The 26,386-nt window shown below is 40.4% G+C and overlaps 2 protein-coding genes across 2 annotated transcripts; both read right to left on the minus strand.

Moving 5' to 3' along the window:
* Positions 1 to 3,150: 3,150 nt before the first annotated feature.
* cnn2 (calponin 2) lies at positions 3,151 to 10,240 on the minus strand. Its single transcript, XM_018745954.2, has 7 exons — positions 10,077 to 10,240; positions 6,360 to 6,481; positions 6,172 to 6,238; positions 5,228 to 5,365; positions 4,724 to 4,840; positions 4,384 to 4,530; positions 3,151 to 4,167 (listed from the first exon to the last, which is right to left on the minus strand). Exons 1-7 carry the CDS (start codon positions 10,137 to 10,139, stop codon positions 3,904 to 3,906), a joined length of 918 nt encoding a protein of 305 aa, XP_018601470.1. The 5' UTR covers positions 10,140 to 10,240; the 3' UTR covers positions 3,151 to 3,903.
* Positions 10,241 to 16,383: 6,143 nt separating this feature from the next.
* On the minus strand, positions 16,384 to 25,900 carry LOC108930490 (amyloid-beta A4 precursor protein-binding family A member 3). Its single transcript, XM_018745763.2, has 12 exons — positions 25,820 to 25,900; positions 24,734 to 24,881; positions 23,396 to 24,391; positions 23,216 to 23,246; positions 22,411 to 22,556; positions 22,222 to 22,308; positions 21,657 to 21,839; positions 20,500 to 20,679; positions 19,665 to 19,877; positions 17,765 to 17,884; positions 17,382 to 17,522; positions 16,384 to 17,094 (listed from the first exon to the last, which is right to left on the minus strand). The coding sequence occupies exons 3-12, from the start codon at positions 24,332 to 24,334 to the stop codon at positions 17,023 to 17,025; spliced, it is 2,112 nt and encodes a 703-aa protein (XP_018601279.2). The 5' UTR covers positions 24,335 to 24,391; positions 24,734 to 24,881; positions 25,820 to 25,900; the 3' UTR covers positions 16,384 to 17,022.
* Positions 25,901 to 26,386: the final 486 nt, after the last annotated feature.

Raw genomic sequence — 26,386 nt, forward strand, 5'->3', positions numbered from 1 at the left:
AGTTTTCTCTGCACGCAATTCAGCACATAAGGAAAGCGGATTGGTCTAAAGCTCGGCAGGTGGCCGTATTGTGAATGTTGAAGCATGTTATAGTAGAAGGACAAAATTTATCTTTTATATTTTTTCTCATTTACTACGCGTGGATTTCATGTGTATAGGATTTTGTTCACGGATTTTTAGTAGCCTTTGTTTTATTTGGCTAACTTGAGCACCTTTAAATGGGTTTGATATTTGATGATTATAATTTATTATATGTGTATGTACTTTTTTTCTGTTTATTAGTTTTATCTTATGTTTTAGGGGGGTTGGTAATGTTTATATTGCATTTTAGAAGAAGTGTTTTATATGTTTTGGAGATGCATGTATGTGATATGATGTTTCAGGCTAGGCTGCTAAGGACGGTCCTTTCATGGGTGCGTTGATGTGTGGAAGATGTAGGTCAGTTGTATTTTTTGAAGCCAGGAGGGGGTTCCTTTTTTTGAGTTTTGAATGTATGTTATTGGAAAGAGACTTTATTGTGATAATGTATTTCATTTAAACATCTCTTAGTAAGTTTTGTTGACCAACCGGAAATAGTCGTTTTTAAATGTTTCGTCGTTATTTTGTTGAAACTTGATTTTTAACTGTGTAATATTAATAACTTTATTCGAATAAAGTTGAAGTTAAAAACAAAACAAAGGTAAAATGTAAGGATAAAAATTTAACCAAGAGCGCAAAAACCGGCACTTTTTGTAGATTCTAATTGCGTGTAATATTAAAAGAAATAGTAATATTCAAATTAGAAGAATGGCAAATGCTGCAGCTGTTACGCAAGTATATTATAATGACCCGAATGAGTATGGAACTGCACTAAGGATGATTCCCAAAGGGCTGGGGTTTATTAAAGTTCTGAACAATACGACGGGCTTCAGCCTCGTCCACAACCAACACCATAAACACTTTAAAGACAAGTCTAACGGACCGCGCGCGCACACGCAACTCTCTCACACATGCGCACTTCCACACCTCTCACGTCACACGCATTCTCTGAGCCACGCCCCAGATAGGAACACAATAAAACACAAAGTGACAACAAGCTACAGTATTTACAATTAAAATAATACCGCAAGTTATTACAATAGTTCAAACAAAACTGTGATAGCCTAGTTATTCAGTACGCGTAAGTACCGTTATAGCAAGATTAATCACTGACTTTTACAAATCTCGGAGTTACGAATTTAAAAACTTTTAAATTTAAGTTTAATTACAAAATCTTAATTTTTCGAGTGTCTTTTTCTACTTGTCGACGAGCAACAGCGACCTGCTTGGCCTCCAGTTTGTGGATAAGAAGCGATCAACATGTTTATCGGATAAATCCCTCAGCAATCGGGGCTCAGTTGGAGTTTGCGGACAATGCTCTATTTTTATATTCAATCAATGTTTTAATTTTAATGTAGCTTAAACATTAAGAATCTCAAAGTCTTTATACCTGTATTTAGGATTTTATCAGCACCAGCAAAATCAAGAGGGACACCTTTAGTGAGCTTTTGTATGAATAAGGACATGTTTGACTTCGTGATGAATTGATCAGCAATTAGGATCGAGTCGAAGGTTGTGGAGATGATCCATTACGAATTAGTTTTAATGTATCTTCAAGTTAACTGCATGTAATCCAGGCTGTACCCTGCCTCCCACCCCATGCTTCTAGTACATGTTCCATGTTACTGCAAACCTGCATTGTACATCTCTGCACACGTTGCTGCCTGCCTGTCGGATATCTCTTCATGTATGATCTCCAACTCAACCTCTCCAGACATTCTTTACCTCCCAGCTGGCCTGTCCTCCTGTCGATCAAACTGGACAACTCGCTCATTTTGTCTAGCTCCTTCGCTAAGAGTCTGGGAGTAACAATTGATGCAAGTCTGTCATTCTCTCAACATATCGAAGCCACAACCCAATACTGCAGATACATCCTGCATAATATTCACAGGATCTGTCCCTACCTCACTACTGACTCTGCCCAACTACTTGTCCAGCCATGGTGACTTCCCATCTGGACTACTGCAACTCTCCTGTATGGCTTTCCTGCTAATGCCATCAAACCTCTGCAGCTTCTACAGAATGCTGCTGCACAGGTTGTTTGATTTGCCAAAGCACTCCCATGTATCTCCTCTACTCATTTCTCTGCACTGGCTTCCTATAGCTGCCCAAATCAAATTCAAAACCCTGGTTACTGTGTACAAATACATCACTAGAACTGTTCCCAGCTATTTAGAAGACTTAATCAACTGCTACACCTCAGCCAGGCCCCTTCACTTATCTACTTCAGCTCCCTTGGTGGTCCCATGCACAAAAGGTAAAGTTTGGAGGTTCTTGGTCTGTTGTGGAATGACCTTTCCTTGACACTCAGCTATGGAAACTGTACTTTCAAGAGGGTCTGAAAACTCACCTTTTCTAGATCTACTTCACCCAAGATCTCTCCAGCTCATTTACAGTGCAACTCCACACATTGTAACTCCATAAGCATCTCCAGATACAACCTTTATTCAGCCACTACCCTGGTATTGTAGTTTGTGTATCTTCTATTTACGAGAAATGATGGGAGGGCATCACAATTTGTCTATCCTGTGTTTTAGGCACCTACTCGCTGCAGCAAGGTTTATCGTTCAAGTGGTAGGGAACAAACTAGGTTTGCTTGAGACTTTCATGTCTGCAGCTCTTAATGCAGTTCATAAGTTTACTTTTGCTGAGATGTAAATCACTTTGGACAAAAGCATCTTTTAAATGAAGTGTAGAAGCAGTGGCTGAAAGGAAGGATTCAGTTATAGCATTGTCTTTAAGACAAGCTCACCACACCAACATTATAGAACCTTTGATTAAGGTAAGAGCACTATAAAATAGAAGTGAATTGTAGAAGTAATTTGATTTCAACTCAAAATACTTCTGGTCCCAGTTGGGTTTACAACTGAGCCACTGTACTTCAAAATATACAGGACCAAAAGGGGCTGCTAAATCTGAGATTACTTTTTCCAAGTTAAATACAACAGTAGAATGACCAAATTAGCATAAACATTTCCTTTATTTTGAGAAATCAGCAATTGCAAGTCTTAAGTACATGAAATGTTACAAAATCAACTTAATGGCCAAAAAAATACTGAAAGATAATACAGCTTCATTTTCCCTCGAGTCTGACAAAAACTTTATTAAAAATATAACATTTAAGACTTCAGCACGTTGGAATTTTACAGGCAAGAAAAAATTGGTCCTTTATGAAAAAGAAATCCAAGATTGCCATCACAAACAATACATCTGAAATCCCTCATTTCTCAAAATATTAAAACCAAAACATTTAATGAATCAGCAACAGTCCATTCAAGAAAATACTCAAATTGCATCTGTGCCCTTTTGTGAACACCTGGAATGTCATGGCAGACACCCTCATTTCTGGGTGCTGAATAACCTCACCACATGTGGGACAGAACTAGTGAGATGAAAACCAAAACTAAGCACTTTATCTACTGAACATGGAGACTATAAATACAATTAATGCAACAGTAATTTACATAGCTGTGCCATAAGAGGGTAGAAGTATTGCATTGCAGACAGTCATTTCATCTTGATACCAAAGTTTGCTGCCGTTTAAGACCAATGGTCCATCATTCACTTTCAAGGCAGCTTTCTGTATCTTCAGTAGGCAATAACTAAAAGGCCCCCCCATTTCCCTATATAGGATACATCATGATATGCCAACTATAATCATTCTATCAAGAGGCCCTAATGAGTGGCAGCCAAATAGATGTCTAACAGTAAAAACTGAATATCTGAAACCTACTTTTTAAAACTAGGAGCAGAAGTGCCATTAAAATGCCTTTTAAACAGTCACCCAGATCCTAAGCAGCTTGTTGTTCCATCCCACAGATCACTCTAGTAGTCTTGCCCCTCTTCTTGGTATCCCTGGTAACCCTCATCCTGGTACTCTTGTTCAGCCTCCCCACCATCCTCCCCTAATTCACCTGTGGGACAGTACTTGGGATCATAAATCTGGCGGCCAAGGCCGAAGATCTGTCCACTCTGGTTGGCACCTTGGGTGTAGCCCATCTGCAGTGACATTGTGCTATTGTCACATTTGTCAGTGCCCAGCTTTTGGTCATAAATGGCACGCCTTGTTCCAGGAGCAGTCATGCCAGCCTGCATGGAAAAGTAGATGCATATTTCTTAAACAGCCATTGTTGCTATACATGTTACTTCAAGCTTTTGAATGTATGCTGTTTTTAAAAACACTTGTTTGACATTAGTGCTGTAGATACATAACCAGCAGATTAAATACCAGTATACTACAGAATGTGGCAAGTTGCTAGCATTATATTAATAGCTCCTTTGGGTTAAAGGCTTTGTAAGACTCACCTGACTAGCACACTTATTTGTTCCCATCTGCAGACTGATGGTAGAGTTATCCATGGGTGCCAAGATATGAGCCTTTGGGTCATAGAGGTGCCTTCTTGTTCCATAAGCATTCATACCAGCCTGACTGGCACACTTATTTGTTCCCATCTTGATTGGAAGAGAACAAATGCTATCATTTTATAACTGGACAACAAATGGAAGACAACCCACATCATATTAAAATATTACAGCAAAGTACCCTAGACAAAGGCAGCAGCTAGGTAAAGAATTCTGTTTTGGTTTGAAACATGTTACATCTTAGCTACCACCCTGCTAGCAGTTTGGCTAGTACACTTCATACCTGGAGCCCAATCACACACTGTCCAGCTTTCAGCTTCTCTTCACCAAAGGCCCTTTCCTGCTTGTCAGCATACTTGACGCCAATGTCCACTCGAGACTGCAGGCCTTTAGTCTTGGCCTGGGGGGAAGGCAATTGTACGAACTGCATGTTAACAGGAGCCGAATATTTTAGTGTGCATTAGGGGAATCAAGTTATGTTCACCTACATTACTCAAAAGCCACAAAAAAGCTTTCCATGCATTCTCACCTCAGAAAAAATATGAACAAATCACTACCATCAACAGGATGAATAGCTTCAGAAAACTGATTTACCATAAAGCACTAAAAACACAAATGGGCATGTAAAAATTACATCTTGAATCCCAATGTAAATTACTGAGTACAGATTGTGCTAGATGCTATGAACATAATGTAAATGAAACAAAAAACCTTAATTATACAGACACCTTTAACCACAAGGTAAAACCAAGTCAAGGGCATTAAATACCAAGACTAAAAGCCATACCATTCCAGCAAGAGCCAGGAGTGTCGTTTGGACCTGGGTCATGTTCCCAGATTCAAACAAGTCATTGGCTTCAAAAATGTCATGTGGCTTCAGTCCATAAGTTGTCATGGCTTTGATGAAGTTGGACAGGTTTTCCAGCTTAAGGGGGGAGGGAGAAGAATTAATTATTCATCTGTAAAGCCAAAAATGAAGATTCTACAGACTTACTGCAGAGGTACCAGAAATATCTTAGATTTGACTGTAGCCATATATTAAAACTACCCACTTCAAAGCCATTTGTACAAGGCTGTGGGAAAGGAAAAACCATGTAAACAAATGGCAAGTGGCTATAAAATTCAACAATTATGTCAATGATCAGAGTTCCCCCCCCCTCACTTGGTGTTCCTACCCTTTCTTTTGGTTACATTAAAAAAAAAGTTGTCCTTTCTGAAAATCTTGAAAAACAAGTTGAATATCAACACCCCTAATTATGTAGTGCAGTAAAACTAGAATAACTTGCATGCACTCAAATTACCACACCCATTCAAATTACATGCAATGCTTGGAGAAAGGGCCAAAAGAGCAGATTCTTGAAACCATGACTTAATATAGAGGTGGTGAAAACAAACCATATAAAAGCTAGATTTTTCCATCCAGAAGCTCTCAAAAATGGAAGAAAATTAAGGGTATTCTATACTATTAAATAAGCTTTCTACAACATATAGTATTTCACACCACAGCTGGAGAGGCTTAGTGCTCAGCATGAGACATTCCATGTGGAACTTGTCTGGTTTCTACACAAGCATTCACACCATTTCACCTCACTCCAGAGGCATGTGCTTTAGTTACGCAATTCAGGAAGCAGTGGTATTATTCAAGGTCCAAAGCTTCCAAAACCCTCTGACAAGCCTGCTCATGCCTGCAGACCTTCCAACTGTTTTCCATACTGCAGGCAGAGGACTCACCTGGTGCCAGTTCTGAGCAGAGTTATTTATCTTTTTCACAGAGCCAGGCTGCAGCTTATTGATCAGTCTGAAATTGATAACATGCAATCATTAGATCAACTGTTAAGAGCACAACAGCTTTACTTCAGAGCCATTCAAGCTGGAAAAAAGCATGCAGGCAGACACTTAAATACCAGACAATTACTCACTCGCAGAGAATGACTCCATTTTTCAGGCCCTTTTGAAAATCACCACCAATAGTGCGCCCTGTCACTTCCTCAATCCAAACCCGCAGCTCCTCCTCTTTCTGAGGATCATATTTCTGCGCAATCTGTGCATAAAAGAAAGGAGTGTGAAATTCAGAAATTCATAAATCCTCTAACAAAGAAAGGCAAGGGAAAACTGCACAGTGAACAAAAGATGTCTCCCCAGTGAACACTGAAAAGCTACTTAATGCTTTACATTCTAGGCACACTAAGACAAGTATTTACTTCAACTGGCCATTTCCCAAATTCAGTTAAGCTTAGCTTCTCCCCCCACCAAGGGGGTTCATTTAAAACATCATCCCCATATCCCACCATGGAGGAAAGTTTGTTTTTTGCTATATCAGTCTAGCTTGCCCATTATTTAAAATAAACCAAGCAACCATTACAGAAGGACATTTTTGGGATCCATTTTGAATGGTCAAACTAAAGAATTTTCTGGCAAACTTAAGACAGTTTATTAGGTAAAAAGCTATTTGAAGCTGTGAACAGTAGCAAGTGTTTATTTCTGCAAGAAGCATCTTTTCAGCAATCACATCAAAAAGTTAACACCTCACCTCTTGCAATGCTTTACTAAAGTCCTGTGCAAACTCCATGACAATAACACATCCTGTTGAGGGGGTAAATGTATACCACACCCCCCCCCCCCCCAGCACAGGAAGAGAGGGGAGGTGCAGTTCAGGTTCAGCATGAGGCAACCTGACATGCACAATCATCTTGATCAGCATCAGATCATCTCCTCACTACATGTACAGACAAGTACAAAAACCATATTGCTCCAGCAAATATTTGAACTTGGGTGACAAAATTCCAGTTTCACTTGAGCCAACAAATCAAATACACAAACTTCTACAACTTGGCCAGTCTTGCTTTGAAAAGGGTTGATGGTGTTCACTTTGCTGTAGGAAACACCAAAAAAAAAAAAGCTTTGGCAACCTTTGTACAATGTTACTTGCATATCATGTGCAGCAACTGCAAGTCAGCTTGACATTTTATTTTCTTAGACAAACATATGCATGGATTAAATGAAGATCAATTACAAGAGATCAACTAGTGGTAAAACGTTCAAATGCAGTACAGAACATGCTTTATGTCTGCCTTTACCCTACTGACAACTGTTGCACCATGCTAGTAAGAGTTGTCTTCAGACCACTTAATGCAACCATAATCCACAGTAGAACAGTCAAGCCATACCTACACATTTAATTGATTCTTTTCACTAGGTTATGAATTTGCACCAAAAGCTTTTAGCATTCTTTATAAGTTGTAACACCACTTTAGGTGGTAAAGCTCTGATTATAGTATACACACTTCTTTCCCTCAACCAAGAGGGTAGTACCCAAACAATCAGACAGGAAACAGTCATCATCCTTTCCCCCTAGCTTCAAAAGAGGAACACAGAAGCAAAGTCATTACAAGAAATGTTTCAAACATGGTTTTTGTTTCGAATTTGCTTGGGTCAGCAACTTACTTGATCTTCACAGCCAGCACTCAAAGTTACATATAATATATAGTCAGCAAAGGACAATCCCATTAAGAGGATGCACCTAAGTAATTTCAGGAATTACATTGGAAGCTGTAAATAATTCAATACACCTTTCCTAGCAAAAAGGCCACCTACAGAATTTTGTTTTAAATTACAGGAGGAAACAACAACAACAACCTGCATATAAATGCATTATGCTCCATATAGCCCTGTTTCAATGCTCAGATTGAAAGAAAACATTGATGTTGAAGTGTGTAGCTCCTGGAATGTGTACTGTCCATAAGTGATTTCTCACTTCCTGGAAAGTGAATAACTTTCCAAGTTGGTCATTGTCTGAGATGTTCAATGAGAGACTGGAATGTCAAGGACAGCCCATGTTTAGCCTATAGGGACAGCAGAATGTTGCAGGAGACAATTTGCATTCACAATAAATAGTAATTGAAGCAATAAAGTGCAAATGAAGAAAATTTTAGACCTGCCTTAAGCAATATGTAATAGACCACTCTTATCAAGCCAATAAGCTGAAAACATGAAAACAGCAGAACACAGTTTTGTAACATTTGCATTTCAATCTTGAAAAATGTGAAACCACCTATTAACTCTTGTGTGAACTAAAGGACAAGATAATAAAGGAAACAATTCTTTACACAGAAAGAATATTCATAGGCAGATAATCAGGGCAAAACAAAAACAGGCCATCAGTTTCATCAGGAAACTGAGGCATTCCACAATCCCCACCCTCAGCATAAGGTCAAAACACTGGCGTAAAATTCTAGGATGGTTCATTGACATTTAAACAGGCTGGAATACGGCACAAAGTGTTACTGTTAGAAGTGCTGTTCGTCTGTTTACTAAACATATTTACTAATATAATAAGACATACAAAATGTTAAGTTTAAAAGCACCCATCATTTACATTTATTCATTCAGCTGATACTTCTCCAAAGTGACAATTTACCTATTTATACAGCTGTTTGCTAGCAATTACAGGCAAGTACCTTGCAAGGGGTACAACAGCCAGAGGCAAGGCTCAAACCTGCAACCTTTGGCGTCCAAAAGAAGCAGCTCTACCACTACACTACCAGCTGTCCGTTTCACAAAGAAAAATCCTTATTAAACAGTAAAAGCTCCAGTGTTCGACATTCCTGAGGAGAACCGAGTGGAGCACTGTAGCCATGAGCACCGAACAAACGCAGTGAGTGAGTGTCCACCTGCACCTCCCGCAGGCCCGCGCAGAACCTCTGCTGTAGACTACAGCACGAGCTGAGCACGAGCGCCGTGTGTTCTCGCAGCAGGGTGACGAGGATGGAAAGTTCGGAATTTACCAGTACAAGTGAAACATATCGTAGAGGAAGGGGAAACACATCCAGCGAAAGGAACAATGGTGGGTGTTCATCCTTAGTGAACTACTTGAGCGTGAACTTGAGTCTACTTCCAACTATTCACCGAAAAGCCAAGGTTTCAGTTTTATATTTATTCGCCGTGTTCAACCAAGATAGATAGTCCATCTTATCTTGAATGCGATCGGAAACTAAGATTACGAAGGGAAACTGGTGTATTCCTCAAGTTACCCAGTGAAATTACACTTACTTGATGCTATATATATAGACACAGTAACAACAAATTGTTGAAGTGGATGTACGTTCGCAGCTCGTGGTCGTGCTGGTGTCTCTGTTCAAGGAAAAAAATTAGAAAAGAAGTTTCTCTGGGTGACGCCCAGATTATCACTCTTTTTAACCCTAAAGTGAATTTCTGTGTCATGCATGAGAAACACTACGTTAATCAAGGCTCTTGTTGTATTCGGTGTGGTTACATCACAGCAGCAAAAAAAAAAAAAAAAAAAAAAAAAAAAAAAGCAGTTTCCCCATTTTTAACCAAGACACCTGACCAATCAACGCCCTTCACGAGCAGCAACAACGCAACCTATTTAGACGAGAAGCACGAATGACCACATCTCCGGAATGCCTTAGGGTGGCATGCTTTAGCACCAAAACAACTTGTTTACATCATAAAAGGGTGAAATGCAGAGAACTGCGCATTTACTTTTTTCATAGGTCTCCGGCACACACGCGCTGCGCCATTCCAAGCTCACACAGAACGCGTCTGAACTCCCTCCCTGCGAGTTTAAAAGCAGACATTTTCTTTACAAAAGAAAAGGAAAAAAAAAAAACACGTACTTTGCTTTTGACTTCGGCAGAAAATCCATAGGCAGGTCCTTTGTTGAACTGCGTGTTAGACATGGTGCGTGTTTTCGCTCCGCGTGCTCACCGCTAAGCCGTAAATTCTACTCTTCAGTATAGAGCTCTGCTCACTTCACTTCCTTTATGCCTCTCATGCCGGGCGATGCGCGCGACGCCACGCCCAAGCCCCTCCTTCCCATTTTAAGACGTGATTGATATAAAAAAAGTCCTTATATGGATAGAGGAGCCGAATTCCTAACAGGGTGGGAGTTCCTTACAGCTGTCGGCCGGGAGAGAAGACGTGGAGAAGCGGGAAGGGGGGCTTGTCTGTCCAAGAAGTTATCGATGGACTTGTTAAAAGTTAGCTCAGCAACTGATTACACTCACAGTGAGTGAGCCCGGGCCCTTACTATTCCGCCGCAGTGAAGTGCTGTAAATGAAAAGTCCGCCGTTACATCCGGGGAATTTTTTGTCCGTTCCAGTTCTGGGGCTGCGAGGATGGATAGAGTTGACGAGGAACGCGCGTCACATTCCAGCGGCATTCCTTCCCTCATCAGACAGAGGAGCGGAGCGGAAATGGGCCCGTCCGCACCATTACGACACCAGTCTGTGACTCAGGCGCAACGCAAGCAGTAAACCATAGTAAAATTACATCATGAAACAATACAGACATGACATGCCACCTGTTTTTTTTTTTTTCCTCCACCACTGACGTAAAGTTTTCTGGAGATTTTTGGTCAAATTTCGATTGCCGTGGCCGAGTTGAGCGTTGTCTAGACTACTTAAACTGGATAAATGAATAAATTAATCAATGTTTGTTAGATGAACGAACGAATGATCTACGTCCACCAGATACTGTGGTCACAGCTTCTTGCCGTTGGACCTAAAAGTCGCGGGTTCGAAGCCCACCTACCCGATAGTGCCTTTGAGATTTGAAAAATTTACTTTTATTTATTTAGCAGACGCTTTTCTCCAAAGCGACTTCCAATGAACTCTGTGTAGTGTTATCAGCCCACACACCTAAATTTTCCGTTGAATAAAATGGGTAAATAATTCTAATTCGCTTCAAAGAAAAGCACCAGCTCCGTGAAAAGTGCATTTATTCATTCCTTCAACATCTGCAGTTGTCCAAGAAGTGTCATCAATATTTTTTTCTAATCAATGCACCCAAATAATGGCTTGTGTCGACAAGCAATTTTGTCTAAATATATAAACACGATTAAACCCCTAGAGCCGACAGGATAGCTTTCAATGATCGCGATGACAACTGACAGTAAAAACCTGTCTTTACATAGCAAAGGTAAAAAGAAATAAAAACAAAAGAGAGAAATCAATACACGCGCCCCGAGGCAGCATCTTAGCGCGCTTAAGACACCGTGAAAACATTTCATATCGTTCTTGGGTTTTACTACAAGCCTACAGGAAAAAATGGTTAACAGGAGTAACTAAAGATTAAGAATGTGTCATTATTAAGCGTACTCAGCCATTCATAGTATGAACAGTTCTTTTAACAAAGGGTGTTGTCTTTATCTTGATGGCAGCAAACACGAGTTGCAGCCGCTGAGCTGCTCAGCGCGAATTGCAGCTGCAGACTCCCATTCACAACGAAGCGCGTTCCCGCCTCCGCCGGTTCACAGCTAAGCGCGTTCCCGCCTCTTCCACCCGGGACCTCCCAGCTGACTCCTTAGTTTGCAGCAACGGGTACTGGTGCGTCTCTGCTCAAGAGGAAAGGAAGGGAAACACACCCGGACCCGGGACTGTAGCCATGCTTGTAAACGTATTCGGAATAGCCCCAATACCTGTAACCTGACATTCAAGGATTGCTTGAAGAACTAGATTTCACTGTGAATGTTCCCGGCGCTTCTATCTGCTGAATTTACCCACACACAGGAGGAGGCTGGTACTGGGAAAAGAGTGCTTTAATGAGGGACAACAGCCGCGCTTGTAACAGTACGGTCTGTAGGGACCGTTAATGATGTTTATCTGACGCGGTGTGAGTCCCGTTACTAAGGTGACCACGCTGATTACTCTGTACGCGCGCGATCTGTTTCACCAGCTCCTTTTTCATGACATCAAAGCCAGAGTAAAACCCATTCAGTCTATAAAGGTATCTGTATACGTATATATAAGTATCAAATAAAAACTACTTTTGAAAAAAAAGATGGAAAATGTTGGTTTTCTTTTAGAGCAGAATTGTACACGCAGGCCTATGCTGTTGATTTAAAGATATCTGGCTAGTATCAATACTCACTTGTGACACAGGCATGGACGAGTATTTTACTAGTGATAACATCTCAGTTGCACTTTAGAATGTCTGTTAACAAAGCTTGAATACATGTTTGCTGCTCGATCAGTGTTTGAAAAAACACAGTGAATGTTAATTGTCTCTCTGAACAGGCAATCTTGTGGTAATGATGATGATGATGATGATGATGATAATAATAATAATAATAATAATAATTGTAGGAAGGTTATCGGGATTCATCTATCCTGTGTTTTATGCATCTACTCAAGCAATGAACATCCATGCATCAAATGGAAAGACAAAATACTAGGTTTACTAAAGAATCACATGTCTGCAACCATCATGTCTCTTTCTCCTAATGTAATGCACAAATTTGTATTTTCGTTGAGCTGTACGTCGCTTTGGAGAAAAACGTCTACTAAATGAATAAATGTAAATGTAGATGTAATAATAATGGGCACGTGTTGTATATTTCTAGATATGATGCAGAATGGGCATCTTTGGAGCTCAGCAGAAGCAGGAAGCACACAGGAAAGTCCTTCTTCTACCACAGCACACAAAAGGAAGTTGCAATTTATACCAAGTATAAACATACAGTGAGCACAAACAGCTCACAGTGGTTTCATGTTCTGGAAGCATTACCCATTTGAATTGTTGAGATCCATCTATGGAAGACAAACCCATGCCCAGTTTCCCAGGAGGACCAGGATTCTGCTTAAAAATGAGCATTTCTCCTACATTCTTGTGCTATGAGGTCATCCTGTAACTGACAGCTTCTGTCCCTGGTGACTCTAGTGATGGGCAAGTCACAATTTTTGCATCTGCCATATGCTGAAATCATTGCTTTAGCCTGAAAAAGACTATATTAGAAAACAAAATATACTACTAGAAGCCAGAACAGAAAGTTAAAACATTTTGACTCTAGTGGTCAAACTGTGGGGAACCTTATCAGATTCACTCTTTTGACCAGTCAGATACAAGCCAACATGTTCCAAAACATAGAGCAACAGACTAATTTTGCAAAATGTGCTGTATAAAGCAAGTTCACCTTTGTACTGAAAAATGAAAATATTTTAACAGAATATGAGCATTTAAATGAAATTGTAACTTCCATTTTCATACTTGAAACTTTCATTAATTGTAACATGCTGACTTTTCTAAAAGTGGAGTTTATTAAAATGCTCAATTTTACTTTTTGTGGGTGTGGATTTGAATTGATTGAAATACTCCATCCATCCATCCATCCATCCATCCATCTATCTTCTTGCCCACTTGTCCTTCTAGGGTCGCGGTGGCAATAGGGAGAGCAAAGAAGCCCAGACGTCCCTGTCCCTTGCAACTTCTTCCAGCTCAACCGCAGCCACTCCCAGGCCAACTGGGAAATATAATCTCTCCAGCGGGTCCCAGTTGGCTGTGCCTGGCATACCTCCACAGGGAGGCACCCAAGGGGCATCCTTATCAGATGCCTGAACCACCTCAACTGGCTTCTCTCAATGTGGAGGAGTAGCGGCTCTACTCTGAGTTCCTCCCGGATGTCCGAACTCCTCACCCTATCATGGAGAGTGAGTCCCAACACCCTGTAGAGAAAACTCATTTCAGCCACTTGTATCCACAATCTTATTCTTTCGGTCATTACCCAGAGTTCATGACCATAGGTGAGGGGAGGGTACGGACGTAGACTGATTGGCTCAGCTCCCCCCTTCACCATTACAGTCCAGTACAGCGACCACATTATTGCTGCCCCTGCTCCCAGTCTGCAACCGATCTCATGCTCCCTTCTCCTCTCAGTAGTGAATAAGACCCCAAGATACTTAAACTCCTCCACCTGGGGCAGATTTTCTCCCCTTACCTGAAGGGGGCATGTCATCCTTTTCTGTGAGAGAACCACAGACTCACACTTGGAGGTGCTGATCCTCATCCCAACCGTTTCACATTTGGCTGCAAACCATTCCAGTGCGTGTTGGAAGCAACCATGTGACAGTGCCAAAAAGATAACATCATCTGCAAAAAACAGACATCACCTTCCAACTCCCACACAGAATGCTCTCCTGGCCTCGGCCGCGCCTTGGTATCCTGTCCATGAAAACCACAAACGGGTGGAGACAAGGCGCAACCTTGGCGGAGTCCAACACCCACATTGAACGGGCTTGACTTAATGCCAAGTATGGAGACACAGCTCTCGCTGTGTGTGTACAGAGACAGAATGGCCTGCAGTAGGGGCCCCGGCACCCGATACTCTCTAAGCACCTCCCACTGAATTTCTCAGGGAACACAGTCATAGGCCTTCTCCAAGTCCACAAAACACATGTAAACTGGATTAGCGAACCCCATGCCCCTTCAATTATCTGTGAGAGGGTAAAAAGCTGGTCCACTGTTCCACAGCCAGGACGGAATCCGTATTGTTCCTCTTCAATCCAAGGTTCAGCTATCGGCTGGAGCCTCCTTTCCAGCACCCTGGCATAGACTTTCCCAGGGAGGCTGAGAAGTGAGATCTGTTTGTCATTTATACTGTGGAAAGCCTGATTGCACAAAAGTTACATTTTACACTTCCTTCATGCTATAGAACTCAGTGAGATTTTAAGTATTGGCTATAATTGGCTATATATTTTTATACTCTAATAAGCATGTTTAGAATAAGACCCCTTGGAAACAATGTTAGCTTAAAACTGGAAATATCAGTAGCTGGACAGAGACCTGTAATTTCAAAATTTTGAATAGATATACGGGTCAATGTTACGGACCAATGATAGACCCAAATTTAGACCTCGTTAAAATTATGAAAAAATGCATAAATATAAAGATCTGAATCCACTGTAAACAAAAAAATATTTTATGTGAAATGATGGTCGACACATTTCTCATTATTGTTACATTTGCTCACATGCTTGTCATAGTGACGGGCATGGTTCACACACACACACACACATTTTCAGAACCGCTTGTCCCATACGGGGAACCGGAGCCTACCCGGCAACACAGGGCGTAAGGCCAGAGAAGGAGGGGACACACCCAGGACGGGACGCCAGTCCGTCGCAAGGCACCCCAAGTGGGACTCGAACCCCAGACCCACGGGAGAGCAGGACCCGGTCCAACCCGCTGTGCCACCGCACCCCCCGGGCATAGTTCAATGACGTTTTATTCTTCCATGATGCCTCAAGAAGTTAAGATTACAGATGAAGACAAGATAGATTGATTTTGATCTTCATACCTTAAAAGCGTCATTGATTTCTCTGTAACTCCTATAACTCCATGGGTCCTCTTTACTGTAACATGCTCTTGTTGAAAATCTTAAGGAAGTTAAAGTGAGTAATTATTTAGGGTGGCATGGTGGTCCATTCAGTAGTGCTGCTGTTTCAAAGCACCTGGGTTAAGCACAGGTTCAAATCCGGCTCATTTTATGTGAAGTATGCATATCCTCCCCATGTCTGCTGGAGTTTCCTTCCACAGTTCAAAGACATGAAGTTCAAGTGCACTAGCCACTCTAAATTCCGCTTTGTGTTTGTGTGTATGGCTACCCTGCGAAGGACAGGTGTCCTGCCCAGGGTGTATCCCCCCAGCCTTATGTGCAGTAATTGCAGGATAGGCCCTGGACTACTGGGACGAGCAATTATCTAAGGTGTGTATTTTAATTTCTCAGAATTTTTCCTTATAGTCAATTATTCAGTTCTTGTCTTGCAGAACATAAAATATGGAGTAGGTGAAGACACCTGTGAGAAACATGGGCTCCAGGTTTCATGAGGTGCGGTAGATTCTTGGAGTAAAGTGCTATTCACCTAACTGCATCCAACTAACTCTGCTTCTTATGTACATCTAAACAACAGTAACTGAGGACTCAAAATGAATCACTTTACATAAAATTTTACAATGATGAATTTAGTTTATGATGATAGAATGAACTCAACTGAAAGGCCAAATAAAGATTTTAAAGGACAGAAAGTGTAAATATAAACCATTAGACCATTAAACCAATCCAACCAACAAAGAAGTTGCTAAAATTGTTATAAAAATTTAAAGTTTTTTTCTTCTAAGTGGATAGAATGAAAACAAGGGACTAGTTCAGATAAATCTATTAATTCACCACACTTAGAATTTATTAAAAAATATGTTACACCAAATATCAACAGCAAACCCAGAATTCAAGGCTCATTCTAAGTTTTTGCAAGCACCACTTTAGAGAAGAGCATGCAAAAGCAAAGCTTTCATGTGCAGAGTGTCACTTTCTTGTGCAGGGGAGAAATGAGGCTCATGCATGATATCCCAGCTGAAGTTGCTCATTGATTTGTCCTTATGACTCAATTCATTTAATAGAAATACAGTGTATATAAAATTTAAATAATTTTTAAAAGATCTTCTTTATGCATGTGTAGTTGAGGCACGCTGGCAATAGAGCACTGAAACTTTATATTGTTGGTGTTCCTTATCAGTCAAGAGAGAAGTAGTTGGCATAACAACAATGCTCAAAATATTAACAAATACAGTATCTACTTCCTAAAAACTCATTCAAAATGATATTTTCAGCAGACTGCTCACAGTCAAATATGATTCTGGGTAAGAACCCTAATTAAACCATGACAAAACAGCTGTTTTGATACACCATGTTAGCAGCATGGAACAAAACCAAAGTATGACTAAGGTTCCTGGTTTGCCCACATGGGCAGAGATAAATCTCGCATGTTTTTTTTTCCCCTTGTCTCGCTCTCAGAGGAAGAGGGGCTGCTCTTGTCCGGTCAACAAACGATACGTAGATGCAGGCATTGTCTTCAAGTGGATCTGCACAAAGATGTTGACATAATTAATAGATGAATGCTGCTGTCTTGAAGCTGCACTGAAACTGGGACATTCTTGAAGCAAACAAGCTTCACGAGGAAGTTCAGTATTTCACCAACTACTGCAAAACTTTGCACACATTTACCTTGTGTGGAGTGTGGTAACATTCACCACTTAAGTGTAAGAGTCCGAACAATTACGAATGTGCTAACTGTAGATATGTGAAACACACTTTCAGTGAACATATTCTGCTGTGTTTTTTTAAGGGTCACGTGTGTACTGTGACATACCTCTCCTACTGCATGTGTCAGTATGTGGATGATTTTTTCATGAGGTGTTGCCACCACACTCTGCCCATTGATTTCGATGATGCGATGTCCTACACGAATGCCCCCTCTCTCTGCGATGCCTCCTCTCATTAAACTGCAGATCTGCTCCGAGGGAGAAAACAGGTGAGGAACCAGATTAACTAATGCAACAACAGACAATACTGTAAATACAATACTGACAATATTGTACAATGGAAAGTTTAAAATTGCTGTATAAATCCAAGGGATCCATATGTCCAGTTTTCAAACACTAGTCCATAACTACAAGTTAAATATATCAAAAATATTTTGTCTGTCTTCACAAAATCTCTAAAACAATCATTATGATATGTAGAGAGACTCACAATTCCATCTTCCACACTGAAACCCAGCTGATATTTTGGGTCAGGTCGCTTTATTATTGCCATTGTAACGGGGGGGCAATGGACAATACTCAGCTTTATTACTGTCTGGTTCTTCAAATCCTTGAAAAACAAAGATCACCAATTATTTAGCTATTTCTACTTCAAACAAATGCCTTTCCCTTCCTTCTCTCATTTATGTCCTGGAAATTAAAGCACACCAACTGCAGAGGTGTGTGGTGTAACTGAGAATTTGGGGTAGATTTTACAGTTGCTGATGTAAACTGGCCGTTTAATATATTTTGGGTCACCTGGATCAAAGCTTGGTGTGAGGTTTACGAAAGTCTATGTTGAATATGAAGAGAAGAGCTTCCCATTTACATTAAAAAAAAATGCATCAACGATGCTCCCCACCAGGAAGTCATAGCACTTAAGCATATTGCTTACTTCAAACAAACAATCTTAACATACTGTAGCTTACATGTACGAATGTTTTTTGCAGTTATGTCAATTTTTGTTTGAAAAGTAAAGGTACAAGTAGTAAGAATAATTCTTCAGATTAAGTGGTGCATGCTTGACAGCGTTTACAAAGCCCCAACTTAGAGCTTTGCAATAATCATTTGCATTTCACAAGAGTTCACATGTTCTCTTGCATATTTTACATCTTGTTTCAACTGTACTGATCACTGTTAGACAATATCCAGTCAATCTGTTTACAGCATCTTATCTGCCATGTGGTTATTTTAAAGCTATGTCATTTAGTAATGGTTCTTCAGTTTGCAGATACTGTATATAAAGCAAAGACTGGGGAGGTGCATCCTGTGGTCTCCTGCATCTTCTTCATATAGACTTGCTCTATCTGTGAGCATTTTTAGAGACATGCCTCAGCAATTTCGTGCATACAGTATACATTGGTATACTATGTTATTAACATTCTGGTTACAAATTTTAAAAAACGGAAACATTTCACAATTTATTATTTTGAATTGTACTTTCTAAAATTTTGGGTTGGAGAGCCAAAACTGTCACGAGATTGCAGCAAGATGCACAGAGAGAATAGAAACGTAGGAGTTTGGCACCTCCTTTATTCTATGCACTTTTAACCAAATTTATGATGGTTACAGCTCCTTGTGTTAAAAAATGTCAATTAAGTTTTTAAGTTAATAAAAAGTAATAGAAGTGTTATACTGCAATGTAGTAGCATTATGTCAGGCTGTGTACTGCCTCACCATTTCCAGGATAGGCTACATACATCGTGACACTGCACTGGACAGTTAATTTTTAATAACAGATGGATGGATGGACATGTTACAGAGCACTTTATTATTGCTCTGTCTGATGTTTTTTCAGAACTTCTGTTAAAAAGCAAACAGATTTATGCACTGTTATGCTTTCACTAATTGTGTCATTGTAAAAGTGATTTCTGAGTTCGGGACAAACAGTTACAAACAGACTCCTGGCCCTAATTACGTTTGTAAGTTGAGGAACTAGTATATATGTGAACACTGATGCAACATCTGTACCACCTTTAAACTTAAACACAAGTTTTATCATTCACCATTTTTGGCACATTTATTACTGACATGCTAACAGACATTTGTATTTTTGTTCATCATCTATACCCTAATAATGGCATATTGGTTAATTTTAATTTTCATTTTATTTTGTTAATTCTCAGTATTATAGGTTTTCAATGTTTACTTAACATACATTTAATTAATGTGTTAAAGCTACCTTCTTCCTACATCAGAGGCCAGCCTGTTATCACATAATGTAAATAATGAATCTTGCAAGACTGCGCCCATCAAGATTTACCATACACTATCCCATCATGTTGCAGTCTGGGCAGGTCTACCTGCCTGTCCCTTAGATTGTCTTGGCCAAGTCAACATAACCCACTTACCCGGATAATGCTCTGGCAAGTAGTGAGGGGCAAGCCCACCAGACTGGTGCCATTAACAGACATAATGCGGTCCCCGATACTGAGCTCCCCACTGCGCTCAGCAGGACCCCCGTGCAGCAAGTTGGCCACAACCACAGTGGGCAGGATGGAACCCCAGCCTGATTCCACTATTGCCAGTCCAAGGATCTCACCTTGGGCCTTGATTATGGTCACCTGGCCAGAAGTACAGTGATGCACATTTGAATAAATGTTAGCCTTCTAAACACAAAGGTTTACTGAAGAGAACTAGAGCAGTGGGAAACTTTTCCAACTCATTAGTAAATTTCTATTTATTTTTATAGAGTGCTCTTCACATGCAGTGACAGAGTGCTTGAACAAAGGCATAAAGCAAAGAAACAAATACAAAAAAGAAGACAGTTGACTACAGACTAGTGTAATACCTTATCAATGCATTTATAAAGCTATAACTATGCCTACTGGCCACGGAGGAAAGGAACAAAAAACTCCCAACAGAAAATTAAGGGAAAAAAAAAAAAGCTTGGGGGGGTCCAAGGGCCAGTGTCTGCCTACTCTCCTGGGCATTCTAGATTAAACAAGACTTCTAAGTCAGTTTACAACTAATAAGAGCATTGTTGCTGTATGATAACTTGATTTCCCAGTTATACAACAACAATGCTATTAAGAATGCTATTATTAAATATCAAACAGTTTTTTTCCTTTCTGCTTAAGCATTCAAAAACTTTTAAAAGTATGTTAGAATTAACCTGATCAATCACTGAGTACTACTCAAGAAAACCTCAAGAACTATGCAGTGAAAAGCTCAGGAACCACTGACCTCTCTGATGTTCTCAGAGCGAGAAAAGTGAACCAGGTCACCATTGTAGAGCTCCTGCGTGCCCAGGTAGTCGCTATACTCGCTTGGTCGAAGTTCGCTGGCCTTGATGCCATTGGCTTGCAGAAACTGCTGGTAGGCCACTCCAAAGGCCTGACCAATGGCCTGAGCAATAATCTGTGCCTATGGGGGAAATCAGTGACAAGACAAAAAACAGGGCATGAGGACACTATCATTTGTTTAAACTAAATATTTCATCCACTAAAAAAGCAAGTTAGTGTGGCTTGGTTTACAGCTTCTGTAGAGCAACATGGCATGGATGCTATTTTTCTTTGAAAGAAACACACAAACACATCTTATCTTAATTTTCTGATAAGGCATTAACCTCCTAAACCAGGGATTACAGATTTGGATCTCATTTGGAGTGAAAATCCAGTATTTCTGAAGCTGAAGTTTGAAATTGTGGTCGTGAAGTTGTAGTGTGATGGTTTAGTGGGAACAGCTGGTGCCTTATAGTGCCAGGGCTATTGGTATCTGTCATGGGTCCAAAACAGACTCAGTCTGTGCTCTCGCCATGTTATTATGGGTTTCCTCCAGGTGCTACAGTTTCCTCCCACAGCCCAAAGACATCTTTTTCAAGTGACCTGGTGACTCTAAATTGCCCACAGAGTGTAACTGAAGGAGTGCGTGATGAACCGATGTCCTGTGTCCTGCCTCATGCCCTATGCTTCTGTAATAAGCTTCAGATCACTGTGACCCTGCATTTTGCAAGTGATTAATGAAAATGGGGAAAAAAATGAAACTTAAAAAAATGATAAAGTATGCTTTCTAATTTGGAAATCTCAAATTGTATTTTAGGGTTAAAAAGACTCAATGTTTCACTTAATGTTTCAAAGGTCAAATTGCAGGTTGACAGCTATTACTATGAATTAATTTTTTAAATTCAAAAGTTCATGTTTCTAATGCAAAAATATATAAGACTGATGTCTGAGAAGGTAAATATAGAAAATAATGAAACAATTCAGTGTACTGAGTTTGTTCAGAACGCAAGTATATTAATGAGTAATGAGACAATCCACTAAATGCAGAGCTTTAAGGTAGATCATGTCTTAAAGACTCTTACTCTACAGTCTAGCCATTGCACTACTGGGCTGACTCACGTCCTCAGAAGAGAAAACATGGCAGATCATGCAGCAGTTCTTGCGAGGGCCTGGGGAGTCTGACTGTGGGCTACCATCCATGCCTTTCTTCCCCACTGGCTTCCTTCGTGCCATCAGGACCACTATGGAACCAATATCAGCGATGTAAGAGATCATCTGGAGTGGGTGGTCCATCATGGCTTCCTATGCACCAGGGAAGAGAATGGTGATTTGTAGTTCTCTGAGGACAGATGGTCAGAATTAGTGCTTTTGTAATTAAGTAGGTCTTCCATGCTAGGAACAAGGTAATTACTTAGGTTATGCAAAAAAGCACTTAAAATATATATTTTTTACAGTTCATATTAATATGTATTTACTGGTCAAACACAGAGAGAATGATTGTAAAGCTCCAGGCATGTCCACATGAAACAATATTATATTAGCCTGAAAGAATTTCAGTTTATCCAAAAAAAAAAACAACTTAGGAAAACTGTTCTGATTATAACTGAAATATTGATTTATGTGCAGGAGAAAAACTGATTGTCAACTATAAATCCATATGTGTGTTAGGGCTACTTAAACTCACTTGTGTGTCTGCACTAAGAACTTTGATACGCTGAGTAGAAACAAACAGGTCCACTTCTGTCATAGGCTGAGATTCCCCTTCTGGAGCCTGAACAAAGGACCAGCATACACATATGTTTTTTTTCCAGGATAAAGCAAACAAATTAAAAAAACACTTCCTTTTAAAAAAGAAAGTAAGATGATGGTACACCTTGATCCTGTCCACTGCTTCCTGTGCCTGGGCCATACGGGCATTGGTAGAGGGGTTCTTCTCCGACATTAGCTGAGTGGAGCCCAGATATTTTGCTCCAAAAATCACTCCATCCAGAAGGTCCTCTGGATCACATGGACCAGGCACTGGGTATCAGACCATGAGAACAAATTATTCTCTTTTTATTGGGCATTACAATTTGCAAGCCTATTTTAGTTTGAAGAAGCAAAACAAAGTTCTAAAATTATCTTATTTGAAACACAAGTTTTAATTAGACACCTTTAGATTGAGATGGTGGTATGTACTGGATTACTGAAATGAATGACAATTTTGGAAAAAAAAAAGTTTTTCAGCACAATACCATTTACATTTACAAGGTAAGAAACCTAAATTTTTAACTGGTACCCAATAAATATTATTGCCAAAAATATTGATAATACACACACACAAACATACAGTCTGAAACTGCCTGTCGCGAGTGGAGTCATGGTGAACCGGAGCCTAACCCTGCAACACAGGGCGCAAGGCTGGAGGAGGAGGGAGACACACCCAGGACGGGATGCCAGTCCATTGCATGGCACCCCAAGCAGGAGTAGAATCCCAGACCCACCAGAGAGCAGGCATAGGTCAAACCCGCTGCGCCACCGTGCCCCACCAATCCACAGTACAGATATGCATTTTTAATATTGTTTCACACAGCCTTCAAGTTATACACTGCTGTGTTATTCACATCTGCTTATTATTTACGGAGCCAAATAACATTTAACTTATTCTACACGGCTCTGTATTGCTCACATTCACTTACCATCTTTATAGGCTGGATGACACTCTGAATCCTAAAATCAAACATAACAGTAAAAGATCAGTTCGAAAATACATTTCTTTGTTGAGAAATTCATGTTGATTCAGGGTTTCAAACAGTAAACCAAAAGTAATTTTTTAAAAATCATTTCTGGCTTTAATAAACATAATGCCATGTACTGACCAAGTCACTGATACAGGTAGCTGCAGTTTCTTCCCCTGAAGAGGTTCTCCCTGCAGCCTTCAGACTTGCACATTGTGGCGTCTCACTGACGGACTCATAATTAATCTTTGCATGGTTACTGGTGAAGTGATCCCAAAACCGCTCTCCTTCCTCCTGGCTGTATGATACTGAAACTACCGCATCTATGTCACCACTATATGACAATAAATTTGGGCCATCTGCTCCTTGTGCTTGGATTTCCCTTTCACTGCATTCCAGCAGCCCCAGAAGGTCTTTATGATTACTTTCAGAGAAGAGAAGACCTCCACACTGGTGGCCCTCATTGCCTGGCTGAAGTATGCCGAAATCCGCAGAAGCTACAATTCTCTCTGAAGGAGTGTAAGTGATGGGACCAGAGAGGTCCTGGGTGGAGGTGTTGGAAAGTGAAGTCTGCTTGAAAACATGTAGTTGGGACAAAAGTTCCTGGATCTCTGTGTGGTCGTCATCATCTGGTCTATATTCTTCACTTTGTTCATCTCCATTCATCTGATAATTCTCATTTTTTCCCCTGTCATCCACTATCTCCTCCACGATGCTGCCAGCATGACAGTCCTGATGGTTTATAAGACTGGAGACCTGCTCCTGGGGACAGGATTGGGGTGCCACATAAGGCTGTGGGTCACATATTCTATCCTCAGTATTGTCAATTAAGTCTGGCGTCAGAAAGCTCCGGTCATCCACGTCAATGAGGGAGTCACCCTCAGTAGATGAGTCTGACTTCCAGTCCAGGGGAGGGGGCTCAATCAAGTTGAAGGAATCCAGATCATCCAATTCTGGGTTTTCAGTGTCCTCTTTATTCGCACTCTTGATGGTTTTGTTGCTGAGATTATCTGCCATGAGGGAATCAGATTCAGCAGTCTGCTGCTCCACCAAGAATGAGGAATTTGAGTGTCTGTTCATTATCTTGACTGCATGTATGTCTTTGTAGTTTTCTGAGTTTCTGAGTGCACTTTTATCCTACATTCAAGATACACAGGACAAGATGTTATACCCCATGCGTATATTACAATGGCTGTACACAAGGACTCAGTCCAACCAAATTCACCATGAAACCACCGAGAAGAACATTCAACATTGCCACCATACATCTCCATGACTCGAAACAAGAAGCTTAACTTCCCTCCTTAACAAACACAACCACAGGGTACCATTATGGTATATCATTGAGGTTGTCAAGTGGGCACCTCCCTTCGTCTAAAGCAAGAGAACAATGTTTAAAGATGTTACCTTAGCTGATTTCACTTTCTGGGAAGAAAGGAGTAATAATTACTCTGCTCTGTATGTGGTCCAATGAATTACCTTTCCATATGATGTCTTCCCATTTCTCCATCAAGGTTCAACGATGGACATACACGGTAGAACTGGAAGGAGCAGAGGATGCTACCTTCACTTTCTGCCAGAGGGATTCAACCCATGTACAGCTGAGGGTCCAACCAATGTGTTACTCCTATCAGAGAAAAATCACACCTTTTACGATAGTATTGATAGTTTAACGGGCTCATAGTTAGTAGGTCACAGATTTTTTTTTCTCCTTCATGCATTACACATATAGGAAAAAAACTGAAAATCATTACAAGTTTAGCTGGGCGTTCTCAAAACAGTACAAGAACAAGGAGCCTTTTACAGTAATGTCACTACCTAGTCCTTGAGCTGAATTATAAATGTGTTACACACAATCTGGCTTGTATGATACTTAAGTAAGTATCATGGTGGGTTATCTTGGATCATCTTTCCTCCTCTGTATTTATGTGCGGTACAAAGTGCAGTCCACAGCTCTGAAGAACACACTGACAACTGATCACGTCTCAGCGCTACAGCCCAGTAACTTGGAAGCCAAGAGAAGACACCTACCAAGGACTTCAGCAGAAAGAACTCATGAAAAATGCAAAATTCGTGCTGACAAGGACACGAAGACAACGGATAGCATTCTGAATTCAAAGCGGAGGGGTCCACTTCAAAAATCTGCCGAAACGACCTTCCTTTGGGCTTGAGGGTCGCGTAACCCCCCCTCCAGTAGAAAACTTACCCATTCAAGAAAGGTTAACGAGAGCAAATGTAAGATGAAGTTAAGATTTTTTTTTAAAAAAAGCGATCGCCATGGATAAGTTGTAAATAACGACTTTACCTCATAGTGCTTCAGTGTAGCGCATACTGGTCAAGTATTAGTATTACTACCACGAGGAACTCACTGCACGAGTTTTTTAAACTTTAATGCGCCAACACAAATTAACTTGACCCACTCGGTGAGTTGGTTTACAAGAACAGTAGCAATCGTTGCCGGTGTTGGTACAGTACTACTGAAGTATATAGTGACAATATCCAGAACGCCTCAGTACAGACCACCACTGCCATAAACATATGTAAATAACACCGACTGCCACCTACCTACGCGTCAGGACACCATCACAGCCGTCCGCTTTGCACTGGCAGTGCTACCTCGTTTCCGTTCGAAGAGTTGTGCGCATGCGCGGCAATGATACCAGGCCTGTCCAGTCTATCGTCAAACAGTCGTCAAACGGGCAGGAAGAAACATATCTATTGAACTGCCAGATATAGTTTTGACGAAAGGTGCAGACATATTTGCGTACTGTGCCAAAAAAAGGCAACACTAATGAAATTACAAGTGTGTTTTTATTTTTTCCATCATATAAATATGTGAACAAAATCTCCAGTACAAAAATAAGCAAAAAAGGAAATGAATCCATCACATGTCTGTATTGTTTATACTAATTACATGTATTTTAAGCAATTCACTAATAACATGTATAAGTTCCAAGTGGTCTAAACAGTGCAGTGATATAGGAGTAGTAAAATATTAAAATTATTTAAAGTTGTAAAAATAATTATTCTACAGTTGATTAAAAATTACAATAAGGAACAGGAAAAAGAGTTTTTAATCTAACTGATGACTTGAAGCATTCAGCACCATCCATCCATCCATCCATCCATCCA

The sequence above is a fragment of the Scleropages formosus genome, chromosome 9 (assembly GCF_900964775.1).
Source record: "Scleropages formosus chromosome 9, fSclFor1.1, whole genome shotgun sequence".
Classification (NCBI taxonomy): Eukaryota; Metazoa; Chordata; class Actinopteri; order Osteoglossiformes; family Osteoglossidae; genus Scleropages; species Scleropages formosus.

What these genes read in the sequence shown, in the direction of transcription:
- cnn2 (XM_018745954.2), bottom strand. Translation starts at nt 10,139, where the DNA reads ATGTCTAACACGCAGTTCAACAAAGGACCTGCCTATGGATTTTCTGCC. An exon ending in CTGCTCAGAACTGGCACCAG is followed by an intron (nt 5,366 to 6,171) that starts GTGAGTCCTCTG and finishes TCCCCCCTTAAG; the next exon opens with CTGGAAAACCTGTCCAACTT. An exon ending in AGTGTGTGATTGGGCTCCAG is followed by an intron (nt 4,531 to 4,723) that starts GTATGAAGTGTA and finishes CTTCCAATCAAG; the next exon opens with ATGGGAACAAATAAGTGTGC.
- LOC108930490 (XM_018745763.2), bottom strand. Translation starts at nt 24,334, where the DNA reads ATGAACAGACACTCAAATTCCTCATTCTTGGTGGAGCAGCAGACTGCT. An exon ending in CTTGCCAGAGCATTATCCGG is followed by an intron (nt 17,885 to 19,664) that starts GTAAGTGGGTTA and finishes TTGTTTTTCAAG; the next exon opens with GATTTGAAGAACCAGACAGT. An exon ending in TCAGTGTGGAAGATGGAATT is followed by an intron (nt 17,523 to 17,764) that starts GTGAGTCTCTCT and finishes CCCTCGGAGCAG; the next exon opens with ATCTGCAGTTTAATGAGAGG.